The 21,130-nt window shown below is 42.1% G+C and overlaps 1 protein-coding gene across 1 annotated transcript; it reads right to left on the bottom strand.

The window, feature by feature from the left end:
- Positions 1-2,251: 2,251 nt before the first annotated feature.
- Positions 2,252-17,347, bottom strand: LOC148319437 (chondroitin sulfate proteoglycan 4-like). Its single transcript, XM_088281870.1, has 22 exons — positions 17,151-17,347; positions 15,222-15,385; positions 14,004-15,095; positions 13,523-13,915; positions 13,291-13,409; positions 13,065-13,173; positions 11,641-12,966; positions 11,252-11,344; positions 10,497-10,988; positions 10,295-10,426; positions 9,999-10,184; positions 9,737-9,919; positions 9,298-9,474; positions 8,709-8,907; positions 8,499-8,630; positions 7,999-8,174; positions 7,723-7,912; positions 7,357-7,537; positions 6,882-7,260; positions 6,653-6,805; positions 5,344-5,925; positions 2,252-4,415 (listed from the first exon to the last, which is right to left on the bottom strand). The coding sequence occupies exons 1-22, from the start codon at positions 17,212-17,214 to the stop codon at positions 3,282-3,284; spliced, it is 7,656 nt and encodes a 2,551-aa protein (XP_088137996.1). The 5' UTR covers positions 17,215-17,347; the 3' UTR covers positions 2,252-3,281.
- Between the last annotated feature and the right edge of the window lie 3,783 nt (positions 17,348-21,130).

Raw genomic sequence — 21,130 nt, 5'->3', positions numbered from 1 at the left:
ATTGTGATGGTAACGTGGTTTGACTTCTGCGCAGGAAGTTAGGGTTCAATTCCCACTCACTAAATGTGTGAATGTGAAAGTGAAAGGTTGTCTGGGGTCTAATTCATGGAGACGGCAGCCGGACGTATACTCCCTGCAACCCTGAACTGGATAAACGCTATTGAAAATGGTTTGATGGAAACTGTCTAGGAATTAATTGCATATTAAATCGCTGTTCAATGAAAAACTCCCTCATAATTTTTTTCTGAATGAAAAAATATTTTTGTTTGGAAAAATGTTCTGTACATTGGCCAGTGATGTCATTTTACTTTCATTAACCTGAACTCAGCATGCTTGGACTGACTGCTTGTTTTAGAAAGCAGATCTACAGTGCGGGGTTAAGCTCATATGATTTTTCTTTTACTCACACCTGTAAGGTCGCGGTAGCAACAGTGTTAAATTATATTTGAAACCATATCTGCCACTTTGTTTAAACTTTCTTCTGCAACCGTACGGTTTTAGATAACTGATACCATTGTTGAAGCCGCTTACATTCTTTTTTAGAAACTGTATTGTCATTGCAGGTTTATTTTCACATGCCTGGGAATGAACCCAGTGATGTTTGTTAAAGGGCAATTGTAATAGTTTATGGGGTGCATATGTGTTCAATGTATTACAACAGGACAGTATTTCCATAAATAAATGGCTAGAGGGCGTTGCTTAATTGTGTCTTTGTCTCTCGACTTAACACATAGCTTGATTCTTTGCTTTATAGCCATTGTCTCTCTCCCTCTCATTATTTTCTAGGTCTGCCTTTCTAAAATATTGTTTTATTCTGTGCTATTATACAAATACATTTTATTTGTTAAAAGGGATAACTGTGTTCTAAATCCGCCAAAGTAGAAATCTGACATTGTGTTACCAGTGGCTGATATGTGACACCAGCATTCAAAGTGTGCAGGTCAGGTTCCCCTTTATTATTTAGCCCTGCCTCTTCATCCTCTGTGCTTCCTTTTGATTTTCCTGCGCTTAACAATAAACCATTCTTTCATCAGGCTATTGCTCAGTCATTTTTTTTTCTACTGTAGTTGTTTATAATGCCTGGCTTCTGAGATGGAATTGTTTTGTTTTTTTTGACTAATTTGAAACATTTACATTTGCCAATAGAGGCTTGTAGAACCAGATTCATTTCAATTAGTTTGTGAACAGTTTTTCTATGCTGAAAAAAAAGTCTTTGTTCAAATGTTCAAAACACTACAGTGCCCCCACTAGTCTATAATAAATACAGCATTCTGATTAATATTGATTTGTGGAATATGAATTAAGCCGCAAAGTCCATCTGTATTTTTCCTTCTCAGGGGGTGGGTGGCTATTTTTTCTTTGTACTGCCACTTATCGACTGAAAGAGACATCACAGCGTTACGGTAAACGACCATCGTTGCTCACTTGTCTGGGTTTGGTCATGTGACATTCACAAACTGGCTAGTATAAAGCAGTCTTTTGACGTGACTTCCGGTTTAATAAAACCATGAGAAGCACATTGAGTTGCCTTGTGTATGATATGTGCCGTATAAATAAAACATCCCAGCCGAGCTCACCCCGCCCTGCTCTCAACTCAATGAGGTGCTGATGCATGTGTGCCTTTCCATTATCATGACTGCAGAGCAAGTAGGCGTCTAGTCAGAGCGGCGACCCATAAAGTTATTAAAAGCATTCATTGTAATTTCATTTGTGTAGGCAGTGCCTCGTCACCAAGCCGCAAAAATTAAACGAGTGAAGTAGCGTGACGCTGAGCGCATGTACTGACACATTGCCAAACACAAATACACCCTTGTGTACGGGCAAAATGTGAACGTCTTGCCAAGGCATTTTCAGGCATTGGCGGCTCACAAAAAAAAAAAAAATGACATAGTTGCATAATTTCACATTTGATGAATGAGCAAGCACTCCAGAGATCCAGAACTACAAGCAAATGTGTGTTTTCCATAAAAAGTCCCATTGAACTATTAGTTCAAAGCTAACAGTCACTACAGTGTAATAAGAATGTAAAAGCTGTGTGCCAAAGTTCAAAGCAAGAGAGATCAAGGCATGTTAGGACACGTTTGATGAGCAAGAACATGACCTCAAGCCAAAAATCTAAACACCTCTCTAATGAACTAAAACAGGAGATGTGCGCAAAACCCTCGCACAATTTCAACATCTTGTACAAAGGAACAATATTCTTGGAGAGGCCTCAGAGACTTAAAACAAACCAGCGTAGACTCATTGCACATAAACTCTGCATTCATGTTTATTTCTAAAAATATCTTTTTATTGAAAAATAAATCTTTTATAGCGCACGGTAACAGACATGGGCAGAGGGGAAATTGTTAACATTCACTGTGCAATGTTAAACATTTTTGAACTAGCAAGGGAGGTCACAACAGCTTTTCCAACAAGACTGTAAAACCAAAAAGTAGGTCAAAGTAAGCAAGACAAAACAAAAATTGGTATTTACATCACTGCAAATTATATTAGGATTATTACGGCTCAAAAATAATCAAGGTGCAGAACACACAAACGGACCCCCGTGAGAAGAAGCGGTTCAGATGGATGAACAAATGGAATTTTTATTTAGTACACTAATGGAGAGCAAATACAATACACAATAAAAACCTCTGGCTTGAGAAAAAAAAATCCATAAATAATTAATGATTCCATTTACTGTGTATTCCAGCATGTTCATTATTGCGGTTGTAGTTTGCGATAGTGGATAACTGCACTGCATCTTATGAGCTGTTGGTATGATTTGGGTTACTTTTTTTTTTTACATTGCAGTTGAGGAAAACCTACACATTTTGTTGTGCCAGTATGCATGTTTTGAAAGAAAACTGAATTAATAAACATTTTGAGAACATGCATAATACGGTGTGTCTTATTCAACCGTGCATAGTATACACCTCTAAGGCACCGTTTGTTTTGAATCGCATTAACCTGTTGCCTCATTTTCCGTTGAGGATGGGGACCGAGCACTGCCATGATTAGTCAAAAGATGCCAGTCAAAGGAACATAATTGCTAGTGGAACGATGACGAGCATCATTGTTTTTCTCAATGCTTTGGTCTGACCAAATGACGCTCCTCCCCTTACTTAAAGTTTTTGGCACTAAGATGGCCTAAAATGGCACCAAAGCAATGCTGAAGCTTTGACCGGAGCACATTAAGAGCAAATAGGTGAGTTTTTAAGCTTAATGGGAAAAGTTCCCCTTCGTTCTGCAAATAGGAGGATTTGCAAGGGTATATGTGTGTGAACGCTACACTTCAATCAAACCCAATACTGGTTGTCTTTAAGTGTCGTCGTGGGTGATTTACATCTACGAGAGGTCTTTAATTCTACATAGATGGCCGGTAATGAATTTCTCCCAAAAACTCTCTCTTTTTCATTCCCTTCACAACCTCTCATATTGTCATCACTGCTTGTAGCTTCAGAATCAAATGGTCCCCAGAATGTCATCCCAGGGGCCAGACTCCGCCTCCTGGGGCCTTCTGGTGCCCGAGGTGAGGTGGGACAGCTGGCAGCGCCAAGCGGGGTGACCACCACGGATGGCACGGCCGCGCTTCGCTCCGGCCGGCCCAAGTAAGGACTGCCATCGGTGGGTAAGTGCACCGCGGCCAGCTCTTGAAGTAGACGCATCCTAGCCTGCTTTTCCTTTCTGTGTCGGAACACCAGGATCAATACCACGAGGATGACAATGAGGAGCAAACAGGCCAGCAGTGGCAGGATGATGAGCAGAGGGTCTGAGGCGGGTCGAGGGAGGACCTCCACGTGAACTGGACGGGTGACAGAAGGCTTTGCTGGACCATGTTCTGGCTTGGCGGGAGGGCGAGGCTGCGGGGCTGATCCACGTCGCCACATTTGTTCATCCACATCACTCCCTGACCGGCTTCCATGAGTCCCACCTCGTGTGTGATTCGCTGTGCGGTGGTGAGGTCTCTGTTTATGGTGTGTCTTGTTGTGGTTCTTGTTTGTCAGGATGTGAGGGTGCAAATCCACTTCCACTCTGCCGGACGTGGGTGCTCCCTTCCTCGCCCCTCCTCTTCCCCCTCCTGTGATGGTCTTGTTCCGTGTGGGCAGACGCGTCGTCTTGTGTTCACTACTCGCACCATCCGCTTTTTTCGAGCCAGGCAGGCCATGGCGCATTTGATGGTGAGGTAAAATGGTGAAATGAAGCTCACCTTTGGCCGGCGGGACGTTTCTGGCCTTCAGCATGAAGACGAAAGAATCGTTGAGAGGCGTGGCGGGGGCGTGGCCTTGAGACGTCGTGAGCACGGATTTGTTACTTGGGAGTGAACTGTCGCTGTCGCTCAGATTTTCCTCGATGGCAACGCGTCCTTGAACCACATCGCGGAAAGTGAACGACTTCAGGATTTCTGGGGCTCCGTTGGTGTCATATGTCATCTGCATACATGTAGGCAAAGCACAGACAATGGTGTAAAAATATTCAGAAAAATCTTTCATCAGTATTCCCTCCAAAATCATTTTTCAGGAGACCACAAAATAGAATGTTTGCTTAACCATTAACATTGCATCATCAAAGAAGACACAACACAATAATTTGTGAAAGTAACACCCACACGTATGGGCAGAGTATAGATTTTTGAAAAATCATGAAATTGACCAAATTGTGACATAAGGTTTTGACCCGATGCCTGCCATACATAATTAAAAAATAAAATAAAAACCCTCTCTTAAAAATGCAATAGTGGCTGTCTAAACTAGATAGCCATTCATTTATTTATTTTAATATTGAATCAGATTATAAAGTACATTTATATGGTTTCACAGTCATGATGGCCCTCTGATTGAAACCATTGCAACAATATTGCACGTGAAGAAAATTTGTTTCACGTCTTTCCTCTAATAACTTAATTTCCTGGAAAGATTTATGTGATTGCCTGGCATTTAATCAATAATTATTTCAATAAAAGTAACAAAGGCACTGTGATTAGCAATAACAATAAGTACTGGTTTACATCATCAGCTATTGTCGTTAGAATAATTGACAGATGCCATCATTGTATTCTGCACAGTGTCTACTGTATAACAAAATACAGTTCAGAATTTAGCGTGCTGCTATTGCTGACCTCTAGTGGCTAACACCCAATGAGCCTGATTATGTTCATGGAGTGAGGAACCAAAACTTTAACCTGATTAACAGGAGTTCATCATTAAGACGTGAAAATCTTGGGAGTGACCTGTTTTCAAATAAAGTATAAACATTTTCCACTCCCAAAACACAGTTTTAATCCCTTTTTAATTCGAAACAACCACCAAGAGCAATTCTGAAATGAGAAATTGACAATAATATGAAGGGGATGAGACATACCTTGACTAGTTTTCCATGTTTCGGTGGAGACAGAACCTCAAAGATCGGATTGACTCTGCTGATTCTCGCCAGCTCGGAAGCATCCATCATGGCTTTCCCCAGTTTCACAGCAATGCCGCTGGGGACTCGCACTGGTTCTCGCAGATGGATGAGAGGCCTCACCACTACCTTCACCGTCTGCGCGCTCACGTTTCCGTACTCGACACCTGGCGCCGAGGCCGACACGGAGATCTGAAAGCTGTCCTCCGATTCGCTGAGATCAGTCATGTGATAGACGACGCGGCCATATTGGAGATCCTCATGGAAGAAGGTCTTGACTTCCTGGTCGTTTATAGCGATGCGTCCGTGACGAGGGTGTGTGGTGACCATGTAGGTGATGTTGGCCCGGGTGCGACTGTTTGTTTGAGCTGCGAGTTGGTTGGTCGTCAGGATCACTGCGGTCCTACCCTGGACCAATGATAGGCCGGTGTTGTTCACAATGGAAACAGAGGGCTTAATCACCTCCAAGGTGAACAGTTTGTAGAGGGGACGATGATGTCCGTCAGTGACGTTGAAGTAGAAAACTCCAGTTGATGGCTCACCCTGGTGAAGCCAACCCAAAAAGGAGGGACAAAAGACAGAAAGCAATGCATTACATTAAATCGGACGTGTGAAAAATTTACTTTTTAATTTGCTTGAATGCTCACACGTCAAGTAGGATTGAACTGAATTTGCCCGTTATTTCTGCACTTCTGCCGAGCTGTTGCATATCACTGAGTTTAATTCAACCCATGACTCAGCAGATAAGCATGGCGAAGAGCCATGGCCACCTTCAAGCATCAGCCCAAGTCCGGCTGGGGGACTACACTGTCTAAAACATTATCATGTGAAATCAAAAAGGTAAGCGGAGCTGCATTGAGTTTTGCTGAATGCACAGGTTAGCGTCAGCTAACATTCGCTTCTGTTAAACAGAACACACCAAAGTAAAAACGCTTTTTTCATGAAAGGCAATCACTTATTTGCTATCAAAAGTAGAAGCTATTTGCCTCTCCAGCTGCCTAGCTCCACCTCCCGTCATCATGGGAACAAAAGCTGTACTCGGCATCGGTTACACAATAGAACAGGCGGGATGTGCAGTTAATTACCGTATTTTTAATAAAATGAGGAAGAAAAAAAAACATGTCGCCTTTGATTCTTGATATTCGGTATCTTAGGAAAAATTATTTTCAGATAAAAACGCAAGCGCATTCCCATGTTCTGATTTCTAAAACACACAAATGTGCAAACATCAACTAAGATGAAAAGTGTCTGGGGGAGACACATTTTTCACCTGCTGTATAAAATGCAGCCGGCCGTGGTTGACATCGTACTGGGTGAAAGACGTCACCGGTTCTGGTCTTTCCCCCAGCGTCAGGTAGCCGTTGTTAGGCTTACTGATCACAAGGTAATGCAGCTCCTCTGGAGGGGTGTCATGATCTTCAACCTGTCGTTGTAGAAGAAAACAAATAGCATATGCAACACATTTTATTTTGTATCAAACAACGTACAAATATGCCCACCTGCAGACTGTCTGGTCCAACGACGACGCTTTCCCCAACTACAACCTTCATACTCGGGGATCTGTTCCTAATCAATGGGGGCTGGTCGTTGACCGGCATCACTGTGATGTTAAAAGTTTCCATGACAGTCAGGCTGTCCATGATGTGCTGCGGATGCATCAAGTCTACTGCTGGACGAGAGGATGAGGCCGAATAGAAGGGCAATGATGAGGAATCCGACAAAATAGCGGACGAGTGAGATGGCGACGAAGACGCGTAGGCATCCAGAGGGGCCACCCAGGACTGGAAAGTGAAGCTGTCACTTGTGGTCTCAGAGTCATCATGGACGTATGTGATGCCAAACATGTTCAGAGTGCTTTGAGAGAAATCTGGTTGGTCCCTTGAAGAAAGCATATTTAAAAAAAAAACACTTGACATCAACATTACAGTACGCCATTGAAATAGAGGCCTGAAGACTGAAGAAAGAGGGACTTACTTAAGGGACCTGGTGAGGTTGCGTCCTTGGATTGACAAAGATCCGTGGTGTGGCAGGGAAATAACACGGTAAACGACATGGTGGTTTTTCTGGAGGGGCTTGGGGACTCTCTCCAGGAGATTAGAGGCATCGAGTTTTGATTGGTCAATTGTAACCCTGCCACCCTCTGACACCACAGCACCTGTATAAACAGTCATGTTAAGAATAACCTAAATAATAGTGGTCAACAGCTAATTTTCATCAGAGATGGATTCATGTCTCCATCAATATATTTGACGCTAATTTAAAAAGTCCTCTTTTTTTTTTTTTTACCGATAAAAGCATAACATGAATTTTACCTTTAAACATTTGTTGATCAGTGTTTACCTGCATTGTTGGAGAGTCTGGTGTCATGTTGGTTGTGATATTTGTTTGCTTGGTAGGAGATCAAGATTGAGAAGGTGGTTGGTGGGAGGAAGGCGGGAGGAGAAGACGCAGTGAAAGAAAATGTGTCTGCAGTAAACCATCCCACTGAATCCGGCTTGTTCTGATCATACAAAATAACCCCCGAATTCACCTAAGGCATAAATGACAACTTGAAATTACCAGGTTGACATTAAAATGAAACATTGTTATGGATTCAGACTAGTGAACATTGACAACCATGCTCTGTGTGAATGTAGAAATGTCCTGAGTCGAGTTATCAGGCATGTGACGGACCAAGCGGCCAAGTTTTGGAGGAATGGTCACTGTGAACTCCACTGTGTGGTTTCTTCCAATTTCAATGGGGTCGTTGGTCACCACCTGAAGCTCCTGGTCCGAAATCGGAGTCACAGAACCTTTAAAATTAAAAAAAAAAGAAAGAAAATCTGTGACTTTCAGATAAAGTATAAAATGAAGAAAATTAAAACTAGGATGTTGAAGTCTTGCTTGGACAGATTATTTGACTTCAACTTCCTCAAATTCCTGTATTGAGTTGTTGCTTAAAAACAGAGCTAAACCCACTAAGAAGTTGAGAGAGAACCGTAACGTAAGGACTATCCTTATTTAAAAACATGAACGACTATTATTCCGAGAGCTTTATATTGATCAGTAAAAACAATGAAGAATATAATCTCGCAATTTTTTTTTTTTAATTTTGTATTGGAATTAAGAGTTGATACCTGGGTACACCTCTATTGGATGGTTCCTTTGAAGTGTAAGGACGAGAGAATGAGCTGTCGAGCTGAAGATCTGGCGAGGGGCAAAGTTCACGCCGTCATTAACTTGGAAGTGGAAACCTCCAGACAAAGCACCTGAATCAGTCCGAAAAGAGTGTCAGCATCAATACAAGAAAAAAGTTTAACCATCGCTTGAAATTTTTGGGGTCTTACCACTGTGCACAAAGACCAGCTGGCCATTTTCAATATGACTCTGTGTGAAGTTCAGGATGTGTTTGGAAGGGAAAGTCCTCAGAGCTAGGTAGCCATTACTGGGTGGAGTGACGATGAACTCAAGCAAGTTGGGTGGAGTGTCTGAGTCCTCCGCGCTGAGATCGTCCAAAGAGATTTCTGTCACAGAACCCACCCAAACCTGAGAAGAACAATGCATAGATTTAGAAGTGGAAATAATTTGGTATTTCTGGGAACTATAGTGAACCCAAGCCCAATCTGTTCCAGTGGTCTCAAACTGTATCTTTGACAAGTTATGTCTTCGATTTCCGTTCTTACGTCTACCATATTCCTATTTGGACTGACTGACCATCGGTAAGCTTTTGAATGAGTACAAACACACAAAAGAAATCCCTAATAAATTTAACACTGAAAATAGAATAGTTTATGGCCAATTTTGTCTGGGTTCTGGGTTCTTGTCGGCGGCACAATAATAATTTGGGCTCAAAGTGATCAGTGTAATTATATATGCCAGGATCTCAAACTCATCTCCCAGAAACATTTTTTGGATGGATGGTACAATATATCCTACCTTCAGACCCTGGTTCTTGGTAACAACGGGTGTCTCATCATTGACAGGCGTGACGTTGATGTGGACAATACATGGGAGACTGTGCTTCTGGTTCTCTGTCTGGTTAGCCATGATGGTGAAGTTGTCTCTCACTGTGTCACTGCCATCATGGATGTAGGAAATGTACTCACGTTCTACCTGGACAACCCAAGATAATCTTGATGAGTTAGGCAGAGATGTGGCCTAGGAGTAATTTCCCCTGCTTTATGTGCTCAGAATCTGGTCGTGAACAACAATCAAATGTTGAATATGTTCAATATTTGCGATTGCTACGATTACGATAAATCTTTATGTGACTGTGCATGTCCAAGACACCACACAAAATAAATAAATAACTAAGCACATTTAAATGAAACAACATGGATTGTTAATATTGAATTTATGGCAGAATTCTGTGGACCTCGGTGTGTGTGAATGCAGTGATGGGCATTCCTGGGATCCGACTGTGTTCCAAGTGACCGTGTCGTGGAGGAACAACAATCTGATAGAGGAAATTCATCCCTGAGAAGTGATGACTGTCCACCATGATGATGTCAGGTGTGAGCAGCAGGGACGACCCCTCATCCAAGGTCAGGTCAGACACCTACAGAATTAAGCATGACTTGAGTATCGTGCAGTTGCTTCGCCAAACTAAGGCTCATCTTCCATTTTGTACGATTTACCTTTAGTGGCAGCAGTGCGGGAATAATATCAATCTCCAGTCTAATGGGTCCAACCTTGGTGAGCCCATTGGTGGCTTCCAACAGAACAGAGTCATTGCTGCTGCTTCTCGTAGCCCTCTGATGGTAGATAATCAAACCCTTGTTGATGTCGTCCTGGGTGAAAGATGTTGTCTGCCGTCTTAATTCCTGATTTTGGACAAAGTTTGTTAGTATCTGCTGAGTTTATCCAATGTAGTGTTTTGTTCCACTTCAGTGTCAATTTTTGATTAAGGTTAGTTAAGTTTAATTATGTGCACCTGGGAGAGATGCCGGTGTCCATTTTTTGTCCGCCGCTTTTTCTCAGGGAAAAACCTTTCAATGAAGCCGAAAGTTGGAGGATTTTGGATGGTGAAGATTAGCTCTGAAGGCTGGCTGTGCTCATGAAACACCTGAAAGTAAATAGTTAGGTGACAATATGAAAAATATTTTTTCGTGCAATCCAATGACCTAGGGGTTTACCTCTAAATTGTACTTTTTTAAAGACACATTGTGCCCCTCAGCCACCACCACTGGATGATTGCTTATGACTGTCGGTGGTCTCTGATGACTTTCGAGGTAAATTTTTATCTGCACACCAATGTCCAGATGGACCTCCCTCCTCCACTCATCCGACCGCCCCGCTCTGCTTCTCTCCTTTGCTCTTGCAGTGATATTAAACCCATCGGATGACTCTTGGCTGCCGTCATGGTGATATACCAAGCTCTTCATCTCCAGATCCTCCTGGGTGAATAATGAAATGGCACCTGCCACTGCCGGAGCTTTGCCTTCCTTAAATTGGAGGACTCCATATTTGGGCGGAAGGAAAACCTCAAACGTTATTTGCTGTGGATCTCGGATGTCCAGGTTGCTTAAAACGCTGAGGTTATATGAAGTAAGAGTTGTTATGCCACCCTGCTGGACCATGAGACCTGTGTTGTTGTTCACGTCAAGGTAAGGATCCTGTGCCTTCACCTGCATCAGGGATAGATATTTTTCGCACAAATTAATAATATCCCAAAACATGGTGTTCATAGATCGCCAATTGTCAAATCGAATGTATGATTTAAGGGATCAATATCATCCCTGTCATCAGGTAAGCAAACATTTTAACGGCAAATGTTCTTCGAGTTATAGCAGTGAATTTAAGATGATAAATTCAAGACAGCGGGTGACTCATAATGATTGTGTTTTAAGAATTTGTCGAGTTATACATTAAGGAAAAAAAAACACTTTACCTCCATTAAGGTAGAAACATAATGTTTCCCATCTGACACAAAAAAGACAAAACGACCAAAGCTGACTCCACTGTGAACAAACAGCACATTTTTCTGTGGGAAGAAATGAAAAAGACAGTTGTGGATTAAAAAAAAATAACATTCAATTTAAAAAAAAAAAATTAACAAAACTGCAGTTGTTTAGCTCAAAGATGACTTTTCGTAAAGGTTACAGTCTAAGACAATGCTTGCAATATTTAGACAAAACCATAAAATACCAAATGCCTAATAAAACAATCCTCTCTCTCGAGCCATCCATCCATTTGCACACACATACACACATTCTTCAATCTTCCAAGAAAATTTACTTATTATTATGAATGAACTGTATTCAACAATGTTCAAATAACCTGCTTGAGATCTCGCTGTGTGAACTCGTAGAGTTTGTGATTGGGAGCACCGGCCAAGACCAGCTCTCCCATTGGGATCCCCCTCCGGGTGTACACCAACCAGTCATCCTCAAAGTCAGAGTCGTCATCCCGGTAACAAAGGTCATTCAAAGTCACCAACCTCTGGCCATCTCGGGCCACGTGGAAAACCTTATCAACAACCCTGACAGGTCGCTGATCATTGATGAGTTGGATGGAGATGTTAACGGTGTGTTCAACATGTTTTCTTTCCTCCTTTCTGCCGTTGAGTTTAGTCGATTTATAAACCACAATTTGGAAGGCGAAGGAATCCTGCTTGGTCTCACTGTCATCATGAACATACATCACCCTTTCTTCAATGATATCTTGATTGGTGAAGGCTACAATGTTGTCATTTATGGAGGTCACGTTGGAGAGGTTGAGCCTCCTTATTCGTCCGTGCCTTGGCTGCACCGTAATGCTGTAGTGGACCTCACGGTTAGTCGCTGTGTTAGTGAAGAGAATACTTTTTGTTATGATTTTACTTCCTCCTTCCACGAGTGATATGCCTCTGTTTACGAGGGTGAAGTCAATCGACTCTGTTCTGATGTGGATTCTGAAGTCGTGACTTGTTGAGTTGGCGAGCGTGGAAAAGGCCTGAAAGCTACAAATGTCTCTCGTGTCGTCAAGCGGTTTAGTGAACAGCTCATACGTCACCAAGCCATCTGAGATATTCTTCTGGCTGAAAGTGGAATCTTGTTTTAGAACTTTATCAATGAGGAATAGCTGCCCTTTCTTTGGCTCTGTTAAAAGTCTAAAATAGAGGTCACTCTCGTTCAATTTGACGCCCTTGGTGATCACGTGAAAGTCTTCTGGAGTGACAACAACTTTCAGAACACCATTGACTTCCATTTTGCTTCTCGTGACCTTAAAATGAATCCATCGCACCACAATAGGGAACACAAGCTTCTCGACAGGAAAAGAACCAATGGTGACTTTGCACTGGAACTGGTCAGTAACATTCTGAGTCTGGATGCCACGGTAAGTGCTGAGGTACCTCAGCTGTTCTTTTCCTAGAAGTTTCTGAGAAAAGGATATTGTTGGTTTCCATTTGCCACTCGAGTGGAAACATTGGATTTCCCCAAATTGAGGCTGCTCTGTGATATTATAGAGAATTTCCAGTGGCTGATCAGCAACATTAACTTGTAGTGCAAGGTGATTGGTGGTGATGAGTGATGCTCCACCCTGGTTCACTTCCAGTCCGGTGTTGTTCACCAGTTTGTGCTCAAGCTCCACAGCAATAATCCTCAAAATGACTGTAGTGCTGAACTGAAAAAGAAAATAAACTGAACAACTGCAATGGATAATTGATTAGAAAAGCATCCAATCTCAACAATTTTTGGCATTTTAGTGACTACAAGACTTACCTTCTGGCCATCGCTGACCCTTAGTGCCATTCTGGAGGTAGAGGCCCCTGTGTGGACAAAGCTAATCTTGCCATCTTGCAGATCATGCAGAGAAAACATTTTAATGGCCCTGGGAAGATGATGCGATCACGTCGTTCAGTTTTTGATCATTTTTGTATTTTGTAACGCTTTTGTGCCTAGACTGGCCATCCGTAAATGAGAAGCGTCACAGACAGACACAACTAACCTGTCAGGGTGATCTTTGTGTTCAAGATGTCCGGCCTCGTCAAAATTTCCCATGGCGCTGAAGACCAAGTCAGCTTGACTGCTATCAGGGTCTGATACGTTCAGCAAATCTCTTGTCAGCTGATGACATTGTCGATGCATACTTCAGTCAACTTTGATCAAATCAACATGACTTCTCAAGAAAGTAGTTTTTAGACATTGTATTTATTTTTAAGGAATTAACCGATACCTACCTGCCGTTTTGTATTTTGAAGAAGCATAAAAATATTTCCCTGCGGCAGACTAAGCATCGGCGCATCATTAACAGGACTGATGCTGATGTCAAACCGGTAGAGGTGATGCTCCCTCAGATGCAGAGGTAACTCCTTGATGGGGCTCGAGAAGATGGAGAACATAAAGTAGTCATGCAGACCCTCCGAGCCGCTGTGAACATATGTCACTCGGCCCTGCCAGAGGTCAAGCATGCTAAAAGTCAGGTCTGTCTCCTTTCCCGGGACTGGGATTGCCGTCCCTTTGAGATCTTCAGGACTGGGGTCAAGCTGCAGGTGGCCATGAACTGTCTGTTCCTCAATTTGGAACATGAACTCAGATGGATGCAAGCCCAACTTTGTGAAATCAAAATTCACCTGGAAATTAAACAGATTGGATTATTTAAATATAAAGGTACTAATATAAAAAATATATATATTAAAAAAGGCAGAAAAAGTTCATTACCTTTATATGCTTGGGCTCCAATGGCGCCCAGCTTCCTTCTGCTACTTCTAGGCTTCTTAGCAACAGGAGATTGGAAGCGTTTCCATCACTTATCTCTTGTGCCGTCCGTGTGTATAACTCAGGAATATGCGTTGCTCTGGTGTTGGACACGCGATCTGATGTTTGGCCCATCTCACAGCCTGCATTGATGTCCTTGGAGATGATCACATGAGGGAGGCCAGTTCTTAGAGCGTTTACTTTAATTCGTCTGAGGCAACCTCTAAAAGAACCTCCACTGCCAATTGCCTTCCCAAGTCCAGTTCGCCTTGCGTCACTCCAGGTGTGTTCTTCTATCCCACCCAAGAAGAGAGGCCCTCTGAGTTGCAGGAGGTGGAATCCCGGACTTAGACTGGCCTGTAGCAACTCTTCACCTACCTTAAGGTGTACAGCATGTGGTAGTATGTGCAGCCGGATTGGATACCATGTGTGGTTGCCATGGAGTTGTATATCAGAATATAACTCGGTTTTACTCCCCTCTGCAGTTTCCACTATTGCGACCAGGTGACGCTCTCTGACAAACAATCCAACACCTCCCTGAAGAGCATCACTATACAGGACTAAACCGTCACCTTCGTTCTCAGAGGGTTGCAGCTCACATTCAAACACACCTTCCTGTTTCGACTCCCATGGTGGCAGAGATACGAATGCTTGCGAGCTGACAAAGTGGACAGAATCATCTTCTGTTGCAGAAAAAAGCTGACTACACCCCACAGACACCTCATGGACACTTTCGTATCGGGCATAAGGCCTCAAACCAGACAAAAGATTGAGTTCATTGAAAACAGCTTCATCTAAACAACCTCTAAACCCATTGGCAATGTTGACAGCGTGAGGATGATTAAGTCCCGGTGCACTGCCAATAAAAATGGTGTCGACACTCAGCTCCACATCCGGGCCTGGCATATGGACTGTCGTGTGAGAACTTCTGTCCACGGTCATTGAGACACGATGATGGCTGTGAGTGATGTTGACAGAGTGCCACACAAGGTCACTGAGGTTGGTGTTCCTTTCTGAGCACAGAGACTGCTCACCTGAGCCGAGGTCCACACGTACCTTAAGGGAGAAGTAGTGGAAAAAAAGGACGGTCGTGGGAAAGAGGATATACTTCCACTTTTATGTCCAAACTGTTTATGGTACGTCAACACGTACCATATGAATCATTACCGCATGATAACTCACCTGTAGGCACCCAGAGGTCAGCTCCAAGAGCAAGAAGTCTCTGGGCCCCACCGCCAAAAATAACAGGCCTTGCTGTCGAGAAGTTCTGAACTGTAAGCGTAGCAATGTTTGATAGGAAGATTCCACCATCTGCAGCTGGATGGAGCTGTTGCCATAGAATGACACTGAATTGATGTGAAAAGAGACAGATTCTTCCGTTATGACCAGTCACCATTGTTGGTTATTTGAGTAGCAAGTGAGAAAAAAACAAAAACAAATCTGTGTGCTAATGCCCTCAGCTGACACAATCCTCTATTGATTGGCCTGCCAATGTGGTGTGTACTCTGCTCTTTTTACCTGCAATCCAAATTCAATAATGGCAGCTAATGCACTCTGGAGTGGGCCATTCAAATATTTTCGGACGCTAATTAGACTTCACTGTTGACCCAAATGACGCAGGTTGGACTTTTAGCTGACAGAGGTTGTGGCCTGAATTGGACTCATTAATGGATTTAAAGATGAGAATGGGAAGCTGTTTAACTTGGACACTCGATACACTAACAATACGTTGAGCAGTTGAATTGTTGAAATGCACTGCGTCAGATTTTGTTATCAAAATATTCTAAACATCAACTTTAAGATACTGCGTAGTTTTACAATCACTGCATTAGCCAACCCGAATAAAACAGAATGCGCTGCACAAAGTGCCAAAGATGATATGTTTGGATCAAATTCTTGCGACTGACATTCATCACATATAAATGGTAGAATTTTATTGAACATAAAAGCATAACATCGACAATATATGTTTCTTTTAATGTGGTCAACATGAACACATTTTAAAAACTAATGTGGTCTTGGATTAAATTGATTTCAACTAAAAAGCGTTATCACTGGAGCTGCATTGTCCATTAGACACTGTGAATGCAGGTCAGCGAAGAGTAAGCGTGTGTGTGAGTTTAGAAATAGCGGGCATTAAATTTCAAAGAGTGAAGAAGCTCAGAAAGAAGGAACAGAAATCTTATTTGTCAAATGTTGTTCCGTTATCTAAAAATAATAATTTGCTTCCATGATATTGATTACCGTGGCTGACTTCACGTCCATCCATCCATTTCATATACCACTTGTCCTCTTTCTAGTTATGTGTTATCTCTTATCTTTTTGGTTCTTAACTGCTTAACTGACTTTAAACAAGATGCATCCTTAACTGCATGGTCACTGTCAATTAGAGGGCACAGTTGTCTGTGAGGCAAGTATGTTACCAGGTGGTGTTGAAAATTGATCCCCCGTTCCTCATTTTGGGACAAAAAAAATAAACAAAAAAAACATGATTTTTTTTTGGGGGGGGGGCTAATCAGCAAATTAAAATAACCATAAAATCATGATTATCTGTAATGTACGTCGCATTACAGAACCACTCAGTCAGCAGGCCAAGCATTGTTTGTCGTCATAAAGCTGATAAAACTCCCGTCTGTCCAGGCTAATCTGCTTCTATGATATGGATTACTGTATTAGTAATGTACCAACACTATTCCAACTCCAGTGCATTCAAGTTTTCCTTATGATGGCATTTGTAAAATGAATAGAAGCAGCAAGGGCAACGTCTTTTCATTTGATGTTTAGAATCACAATGGCATAAGATGTTTACAAATGTTGCAGTTGGATTTATTAAATTAACTTGGACTGACTGACATGTTTGGCAGACAGGATTCCTAGGAATTATCTTTAAAAAGGGAAAGAACGGAGCTAATTGTCAAATGTTTAAAATTGCAATACATTAACAAACTATGCAAATTGCCAAATGGCATTTCTTCCTTCACTTTGAATTTGATTAAAGGGCATTATAATTAAGTAGCCAACCCAAAACAACAAGAAATCTAACATTGTTTTACATACTTTCACAGTGCAAAGTAAAGGTCAGACAGACATGGTGCCTCTTTAACACCTTACCTGCATAAACTTGTCCTGTAGAAATGAGCAGGAGCAGAAGCAGTTCAGGCACTAGTCTTCCCATTGTTACTCTGGTCCTTAAAAAATCCCACTTAGTTTAAAATGAGAGCAACATATGGCGTCTTTGTTGTAAAGTCCATCATTGATGTCTTTGCATGTAATTTACAGCAAGCGACAGCCTCTTGTCTGTCTGATAGATTTGGATTACTGCCTGGGGGGAAAAAAAAGAAAAAGTACCTGTGCTTGTGGGCGTCACTCTGACAAACGGACCCTCCTCTTTACAGCAGACGTAGTGCCACAAATGACCACATGAGGGCGATGTTATTCCATATACTGTGAGAGCTACAAAATCCTAACAGAAAGTAGGGATTATTTTTGGTTTAATTCCATTGTAGATTGATAGATATTTATTCTGGCGGGTGCTGCCAGAATCAGTACCCCCTAGTAACTTTGCATAGAAAAAAGGGATCCTGCTCAAATTTGCTACACAAACTCAAAATGATCCAATAAATACACAGAATACGTCACTTGTTGTTTGGGGTTATTATTTTTGTGATTGGAGGGGGGGTACTTATTCTGGCAGCTCCAGTTTTAAAATTACAAACTCTCAACCTTAAATCAGTTAGGGAGAAGCTATGAAATGTTTTTTGGAACTGGTGTAAACCGCCATTTGACATCCATTCTGGGTGAACAGATCGTTGGAGACCCACGAAAGCTTGTAAAGCGTGTAGGATGTATAGTACCAAATGTCCCCAGTAGAGGACGCACTCTCTGTATGGTTGAAGATTCCAAATTGGGTTTCAGTCAGTAGATAGTTTGTCATTTTCAACTCGAAATTGTGTTTTTTATGTGACGTCATCATTGAAGATGGCATGCAAATAATAATAAAAAAAGAAGGCACTTGTCGAGAATTCATCATGTGGTGAGCCACGCCTCGAACTGCACTCACTGATTCAGAAGAAAATGCTTTCAATGCAATTAATACATGCACGAAAACGACTTGAACAAGTACAATTTATCCCAAAAGATGCTCAAGTAAATGTAAGGGAGTAACTGTAGCTCAGTACTATACCCCGACGCTGCACCCATCGCATTTTTTCTCCGGACAGTATATAATACTAACTCAATTCGTTTTATTCTTTTCTGGCTTTTCTAGTAACGAATAACACTTTCATCAAGCAGAAAAATCTCCAGTTGGCCTGCTATGGACCAGACCCACCCATTGTAAACTGGGACAGCATCCAACCGCCTCGCTATTCTTCCAAAGAACTGTGGATAAAAATACCCTCGGGCCACAGCATTAGGTACACCTGCAAAGAAATCCTAATTGCTTTTGCTTTTACTTGTGCGGGGCGGCACGGTGGGCGACTGGTTAGCACGATGCCCTCCTGGTGAGAGACAGCATCGGTCGTGGGTTCAATCCCGGCTCCGGCCATCCTGTATGGAGTTTGCATGTTCTCGCCATGCCTGCGTGGGTTTACTCCAGGTACTCCGGTTTCAACCCACATTCCCAAAACATGCATGGCGGGCCGATTGAACACTCTAGATTGCCCCTAGGTGTGAGTGTGAGAGCGGGTGGTTGTTCCTCGTTGTGTGTCCTTCGATTGGCTGGCAACCAGTTCAAGGTGTCCCCCGCCTACTGCCCGAAGATAGCTGGGATAGGCTCCAGCAACCCCCGCCACCCTAGTGAGGAGAAGCGATGTTAAAAATGGATGGATGGATTTACTCGTGAGCATTGATTTGAGAAACTAGCACTAGATGGCGGCAGCGAACTTCACAACAAGCAGCAATTTGCCAGAGATAGTGCACAAAACTTTTCAAATAAAAAACAGAGGCCAAGTGCTTGCTATAATATTCTTTTTTTTTAATTGCCACTCCAAGTTTAGTTTACTGTAGAGCCAAACATAAAACAAAGACAAGCACACGAATATTTGTCCTCACTTTTCCTGATGAACGTTTGTTATTCTTTTCCTAACTCCGAATGGGAAATGGCATATTCAGGCTGACAAAACTATCATTGTTATTGCTTTAGTTATGAACTTACAAAACAACAATAATTTAATTGATATATTTAATTAAATAATTTGTTATATTGCACTGGAGAGGGGAGCGCACTAATCTCGTCGTACACTGAGTACATTAACAGTAAAGGGCATTCTGATTCTGAACTAATATTTGAACACAAGCAGTTGCTCAACATGAGGACAGGCATTATAATAATGTTACCGATAATATATTATTTATTTTCTATGAAAAACAACTTGTACTGCGTCTTGCGGCAGTTTTCTGTTTCGTCATCAAATCTATGGCTGTGTCCCAATTCTCAGGCTGCATCCTCTGAAGGCCGCGTTTTGTCGTTGCGTGACGTCACTTCCGATGGACCCAACCGCGCGTAGTTTCCAAAATTTAGAAAGAAAGATAATTCGCAGGCTTGGGTTATTCAACGCCTTCCCTATCGTCTCATTTTCATGTAGCATCCGTGGACCACATAAATCGTGGCAAATTCGTGCAGGATTAATGTGAATTTGGACACCACGAGTTGTCGTGTCACGCCAGAAGTGACGTCATGTAGCAAAAAAAAAACGAGGCCATCCAACCTGTGAATTTGGACACAGCCACCCTGTATGTTTCTATGTATTATACTGCCCCCTGGTGACCAAATCATACACATCAGACAAATTGCCTATTGAATTAATGCACGAAATGATGACGCTTGCTCGAAAATCAGCAGATAACGAAAGATTTACTTGGTTCTTTAAGTTCCCACTAGATGGGTGACCTTCCATATTGTGTTCTAAAACTGACTGATTACGTCCATTTTAACACTAGATAGAAATGGCTCTAAGGGACATACAATTACTTAAGTTAAGGCCTCGAACTGACATGAGTAAAATGCAATGAACTTGCGGGAGAATTCAAATGGACAAAAATTATTTGTAAAACAAAAAAACAAAACAAAACAAAACAAACAGGGAAAGTGGAAAGGGGAGCCCTCCAGCACCTGACCTATATTCACACATGCTGTTAAGTTTCAGCTTGAAGGAGTATGTCCCAATAAAAGCCCTGAAAGGACACTTTTCTTCTTCACATTCCGCTCAGCTCGCGCATGAGAGGAGTGCTTTTTTTCACCCCCTTCCAGTTTGAGTTCCCATGATGTTGAATAATAGAGTGAGCCGTATGCTTTCTTAAACGGAGAGGTCACACCCAAAATGGGTCACAGTTCAACCGGTGTGATGACGGGCGCGCTGGTGTGTTTTAATGAGCGCGGCTCCCACACTGAGAGGATTAACGTCTTGTCCTTAAAGGCTGCAAAGACAACACACCAAAAACAATGGCTTTTCATTTCCATTTTCCCCTTTCTCATTAAGTCTTTTCTCAGCATAGGAACCCATTTGTCAGGGAAATTCAGAAGCGGAAGGGCAATTATTTTTCTTTTCTCGCAATAAAAATAAATGAAAAATCTTTTAAATGCTGTTGAAAGTAGTAGCAACCTCATGTTGTCAGGTTTTTACGATTAGATTAGGCGTATGTGACTAATTGGATTTTTGTTGGTTCTTTAGTTTACTTTATTTTACTTTATGACTTACTGATTAAACTAAATAACTTTGCATTTTACCATTTAAGGAAATTTCTGATTGACTATATAGCAGGTAGCGAATACAGGAAACACCAGGCCGAGGATGAGACCAAACGGATGACGCACCGAGGCCTATTTTAATGCAGCAGCTAAAGCAACAAAACAATGCACAGCTGGAAGGACAAAACTGCTTGTTAAAGTGCTTGAGCTACAAAATAGACCTGGCTGCAAGGAAGAGAGAAACGTCTGCCGCCCTCTTGGAAAAATAATGTGTCGCTTCCTTTCCTTTTTACACTTGCCATCCTTCCTTCCTCACCTCTGAGGAGGGGCCAAGTATGCCACACATTGCAATAAACAAAAACATTGATCATTGATGATGATGGTTGTGGACAGTATGAGAAGA

Source organism: Idiotropiscis lumnitzeri, chromosome 18 (genome assembly GCF_059441095.1).
Source record: "Idiotropiscis lumnitzeri isolate Australia: NSW breed Sydney's pygmy pipehorse chromosome 18, RoL_Ilum_1.0, whole genome shotgun sequence".
NCBI classification, from domain to species: Eukaryota; Metazoa; Chordata; class Actinopteri; order Syngnathiformes; family Syngnathidae; genus Idiotropiscis; species Idiotropiscis lumnitzeri.
This window is presented reverse-complemented; position numbering and strand designations above follow the sequence as displayed.